This window comes from Colobus angolensis, unplaced genomic scaffold (assembly GCF_000951035.1).
Source record: "Colobus angolensis palliatus isolate OR3802 unplaced genomic scaffold, Cang.pa_1.0 Scaffold39, whole genome shotgun sequence".
Taxonomy (NCBI): Eukaryota; Metazoa; Chordata; class Mammalia; order Primates; family Cercopithecidae; genus Colobus; species Colobus angolensis.
This window is the reverse complement of record NW_012117265.1, coordinates 4945600-4951148: the sequence shown is the minus strand read 5'-3', so window position 1 is coordinate 4951148 and position 5549 is coordinate 4945600. Positions and strand designations below refer to the sequence as shown.

Here is a 5549-nt window from a genome sequence, read left to right as displayed (position 1 = left end):
TTTTGGTGAGATGGAGTCTCACTCTGTCATCTAGGCTGGAGTGCAATGGCACAATCTTGGCTCACTGCAACCTCCACTCCCAGGTTCAAGCAATTCTCCTGCCTCAGCCTCCCGAGTAGCTGGGATTACAGGTGCCCACCACCACACTCAGATAATTTTTGTATTGTTAGTAGAGACGGGGTTTCATCATGTTGGCCAGGCTGGTCTCGAACTCCTGACCTCATGATCCACCTGCCTTGGCTTCCCAAAGTACCGGGATTACAGGCGTGAGCCACTGTGCCTGGCCATGACAATTTTTTTTTTTTTTTCGAGATGAAGTCTGGCTCTTTTGTCCAGGCTGGAGTGCAGTGGTGTGATCTTGGCTCATGGCAACCTCTGCCTCCCGGGTTCAAGCGATTCTCCTGCTTCAGCCTCCCCAGTAGCTGGGATTACAGGCAGGCACCACCACACCCAGCTAATTTTTTTTTTCTTTTTTTAATTTTTAGTAGAAACAGGGTTTTGTCGTGTTATCCAGGCTGGTCTTGAACTCCTGATCTCAAGTGATCCATCTGCCTCCACCTCCCAAAACACTGGGATTACAGGTGTGAGCCACTGCACCCGGCCCAAACTGGGACAAATTCAGGCTTTGTGGCCACATATGAATACAAGGCATGGCTCTATGCAGTCTTGGGTCAGTGAACCTCTTTGAACCTCCATTGTTCCACCTGTAAGATGGGGTCCTTCACAGCTCCTACCTCACAGGGTTGTGAAAACTGTTCTTTCTGGGAACGTAGTAAGTTAACTCATGCTTTCACCTGGCAAACATTTATTGCCTTAGTGATGACAGAATGAGCAAAGTCACACGTCAACGACCCCTCCCCCCAACTGTGCCTGGCACTTTGCCAACAGCACAGGATTCAAGACTCATTTCTTAATCACATGGCACTTGGGAGGTAGATTCTGCTGTTAGTCCCGTTTGACACACGCAGAAATGGAGAATGGGCAGCGGGTGTGATGTTGGGGGAAGACCAGGGCCCAGGGGCGGGGGCTGCAGCAGTGACTCACAGACCCAGGGCCTGGGCAGGACTGGAGGCCACAGGACTGGACTTTTAGGCCATTGCAGCCCAGGTAAACGAGGCTCTCACTGGCAGGGCCTGGCTCCCCACCAGGCAGGCAGGCAGGCAGGCAGACAGGCGGGCAAAAGAGAAGGCAGAATCCCAGGGCCCAGCTCAGATCTTCTCCACGTAGTTTCCTGGGAAAAGGCCCTCCTGGCCGTGAAGCCGGCCCTTCCACCAGCCCGAGGAATCTGTGGGAGAGAGGAAAGCTTGAGGTGCCCCTAGCTGGCCCTGGAGAAAGCTCTCATGCCTGCTCCATCTGTCTTGTTCATGGGGTCTCCCTAATGTTATCCAGGCTGGTCTTGAACTCCTGGGCTTAAGCCATTCTCCTGCCTCAGCCTCCCAAAATGCTGGGATTACAGGTGTGAGCCACTGCATCCGGCCATTTCCACTCTTACAATTTTTTTTTTTTTGTAGATCTTTTGTAGAGATGGAGTCTTGCTAGGTTGCCCAGGCTTGTCTCAAACTCCTGACCTCAAGTGATCCTTCTGCCTCGGCCACCCAAAGTGCTGGGATTACAGGCATGAGCCACCTCATCCGTCTGTTATCTCTGTTCTCCCGTGGGGAGGGTGTACAGTGGTGGGGTCTGCCTGGTGATGTCAGGGTTCTTACCACTCCCCTCACCCCAGCTTCTGCCCTGGTACACACACCTTCCATGAGGATCTCGATGACCTCGTTCACATTGAAGCTCAGCTCGTCCACATCTTGGCCCACATATTGGTATAGGGCCCGGCACCTGGGGCCATGTGTCCGAGGCTGGGGCTTGGGTCGGCCCACACCAGGCACTGGCCGTTGCCCCACACTGCGCTTCCTCTGCATGCTGTGGGCACAGGGGCTTTGAGTCACAGCCCCAGACACTCCCCTACCCCCTGCCCACTTCCTGGGGCTGCCCTCCCACCCCACCTACCCGGCCATGCCCTGGTCAGGCACGTTGAGGAATTCTGTGTTGTGCTCTGAGGGCAGCTGTGCCCGGGGTCGTCTGCTGGCTCCCAGGGATGTGGATGGAGGACCCCGGGGAGGCCGGTGGGAGCCCCCTCCAGACATGAGCTCCAAGGGCAGGGGGCCCCCTCTGGCAGAGGGGGGCACCCCATTGCGATCCATGCCTGTGGCAGGAGCAAGGATGAAGACATGTATTAGGGTGATGCTAGGAGGATTTGAGGAGGACTTGGCTCCAAGTTCCCAGTCTGAGGGAGGAGATTGCCACACTCTCAACCCGGTGTGGTAAGGATTGGGATAGACGGAGGGGCTCTGGGGCTAGGAGGCCCTAGACAGAGGCTTTGTTGTTGTTGTTGTTGTTGTTGAGATGGAGTCTCGCTCTGTCACCCAGGCTGGAGTGCAGTGGCGCAAACTCGGCTCACTGCAAGCTCCGCCTCCCGGGTTTGTGCCATTCTCCTGCCTCAGCCTCCCGAATAGCTGGGACTACAAGCGCCTGCCACCACGCCCAGCTAATTTTTTTTTGTATTTTTAGTAGAGATGGGGTTTCACCATGTTTGCCAGGATGGTCTCGATCTCCTGACCTCGTGATCGGCCCACCTTGGCCTCCCAAAGTGCTGGGATTACAGGTGTGCCACCGTGCCTGGCCAATAGAGGCTTTTTTTTTTTTTTTTTTTTTTGAGACGGAGTCTTGCTCTGTCACCCAGGCTGGAGTGCAGTGGCCGGATCTCAGCTCACTGCAAGCTTCGCCTCCCGGATTTACGCCATTCTCCTGCCTCAGCCTCCCAAGTAACTGGGACTACAGGCGCCCGCCTCGTCGCCCGGCTAGTTTTTTGTAGTTTTTAGTAGAGGCGGGGTTTCACCGTGTTCGCGAGAATGGTCTCGATCTCCTGACCTCGTGATCCGCCCGTCTCGGCCTCCCAAAGCGCTGGGATTACAGGCTTGAGCCACCGCGCCCGGCCCCAATAGAGGCTTTTTTACGAATAATTTTAAAATTATTTTTTACTTTTATTTGTTTATTTTGAGACATGGTCTCACTCTTGCCCAGGCTGGAGTGCAGTGGTACAATCATAGCTCACTGCAACTCTGATGTCCTGGGCTCAATCAATCCTCCCTCCTTAGCCTCCTCTTAGGGGTAGCTGGGACTACAGGTATGCTCCACTATGCCCAGTTGATTTTTATAATTTTTAAAGTAGAGATGGGGTCTCACTATGTTGACCAGGCTGGTCTCAAACACCTGGCCTCAAGCAATCCTCCCACTTCAGCCTCCCAACATGCTGGTTTTATAGGCATGAGCCAGTGCACTTGGCTTTATTTATTTTTTATTTATTTAGAGAGAGGTTTTGCTCTGTGGCCCAGGTTGGAGTGCAGTGGTGAGATCATAGCTCACTGCAGCCTCCAACTCCAAGGCTCACATGCTATCCTCCCCCTCAGCCTCCTAAATAGCTGGGACTATAGGCACACACCACCTTGCCCAGCTAATTTAAAAAGAATTTTTAGGTCAGGCACGGTGGCTCAAGTCTGTGATCCTAGCACTTTGGGAGGTCAAGGTGGGCAGATCATGAGGTCAGGAGTTCGTGACAAGTCTGGCCAATATAATGAAACTCCATCTCTACTAAAAATACAAAAATTAGCCAGGCATGGTGGTGCACGCCTGTAGTCCCAGCTACTTGGGAGGCTGAGGCAGGAGAACTGCTTCAACCCGGGAGGTGGAGGTTACAGTGAGCCGAGATCACGCCACTGCACTCCAGCCCGGGCAACAGAGCGAGACTCAGTCTCAAAAGAAAAGAAAAGAAAAGGCCAGGTGCGGTGGCTCATGCCTGTAATCCCAGCACTTTGGGAGGCCTAGGTGGGTGGATCACGAGGTCAGGAGTTCAAGACCAGCCTGGCCAACATGGTAAAACCCTGTCTCTACTAAAGATTTTTAAAAAATTAGCTGGGTGTGGTGGTGCATGCCTGTAATCCCAGCTACTCAGGAGGCTGAGGCAGGAGAATTGCTTGAATCCAAGAGGCGGAGGTTGCAGTGAGCCGAGATTTTGCCACTGTGCTCCAGCCTGGGAGACAAGAGTTGGACTGTGTCTCAAAAAAACAAAAAAAGAGGCTGGGCACTGTGGCTCATGCCTGTAATCCCAGCACTTTGGGAGGCCGAGGCGGGAGGCTCATGAGGCCAGGAGATCGAAACCATCCTGGCTAACACGGTGAAACCCCGTCTCAACAAATACAAAAAATTAGCTGGGCATGGTGGTGGGCACCTGTAGTTCCAGCTATTCGGGAAGCTGAGGTAGGAGAATGGCACGAACCTGGGAGACGGAGCTTGCACTGAGTGGAGATAGTGCCACTGCACTCCAGCCTGGGCGACAGAGGGAGACTCCGTCTCAAAAACCAACCAAACAGATGTGGTTTGCAGGGCAGGAGTGTAGGGTAGGAGGAGAGAAGATGTCAGTGGTTAGCTGGGTTTGGGTTTTGAAGGGCTCTGAATGCCAAACTAAGTTTAGCCTTTATTCTACGGGAGACGTGGTGCTATCGAGAGTTCTGGACAGAGAAGTAAGTGGTAAACTGTATTTGTTAGATTTCGTTTGCTGAAGGTCTAGTTTAGGCCATGGGACCCACAAAAGCCAAGGGAAGATAGCAAGGGACGCAGCTCCTCACCTCTCGGGGGCCCAGGGGCCGTCCGGGTAGGGGCCGCCCGGGTAGGGGCCTGGGACGACCTCCGAGGTCTTCCCTTGGCCATTCCCTTCCGCGTAGGCTCTGAAAGAAGAGTGTCAAGGATTTGAGTGATAGACGACGCTCTTTGCCCCGCCCACAAGTCTAGTCCATTCTGAGGGTACGCCGCACCCAGCCCCCTCAGACTCTCCCATTAGCACCACCCCTTAGGTACAGTGGCTCCGCCCACTAATTGGCCTCGCCCCCAAGTGCCCCACATGTCACTGGCCTTGCTCTTTGGGCCCACCCCACTTTAGGACATTCCTTCATCGCTACCAGGTTCCAGGGTTGTCGCTCTGGCCACACCCCTCTACATTTCTCGCCCCCGCATTGGTCATGTCTTCTCCTTAACAGCCTTTCTCTCTCTCTAGGCCCGCCCCTTCCTTGCTGTTGCCCACTCTGGTCCATCCTGCTGGCTCCGCCCCACTGTTTTGATTGGTTTCTTCCATGGTCACGTCCCGCCTCCACATTTCACGCCCAATCACTGGTTGCAGCCCTTCTTTAAGTCTCTCTCTCTGGCCGGGCGCGGTGGCTCACGCCTGTAATCCCAGCACTTTGGGAAGCCGAGGCGGGTGGATCATGAGGTCAGGAGTTCAAGACCATCCTGGCCAAGACGGTGAAACCCCGTCTCTACTAAAACCACAAAAATTAGCTGGGCGCGGTGGCAGGCGCTTGTAATCCCGGCTACTCGGGAGGCTGAGGCAAGAGAATCGCTTGAACCCGGGTGGCGGAGGTTGCGGTGAGCCAAGATCGTGCCACTGCACCCAGCCTGGGCGGCGAGAGAATAGAATGAGACTCCGTCTCAAAAAAAAAAAAAAA

The 5549-nt window shown here is 54.2% G+C and overlaps 1 protein-coding gene across 1 annotated transcript in view; it reads right to left on the bottom strand.

Moving 5' to 3' along the window:
• Positions 1-788: 788 nt before the first annotated feature.
• Positions 789-5549, bottom strand: part of MYO1F (myosin IF) — a 64193-nt gene continuing 59432 nt past the window's right edge. The window contains exons 25-28 of the mRNA XM_011954931.1: positions 4677-4775; positions 2002-2197; positions 1745-1914; positions 789-1285 (exon numbers count right to left, since the gene is read on the bottom strand). Of these exons, the coding sequence (XP_011810321.1) occupies positions 1209-1285; positions 1745-1914; positions 2002-2197; positions 4677-4775 (542 nt within the window). The 3' untranslated portion in view covers positions 789-1208. The remainder of the gene's footprint in view (positions 1286-1744; positions 1915-2001; positions 2198-4676; positions 4776-5549) is intronic.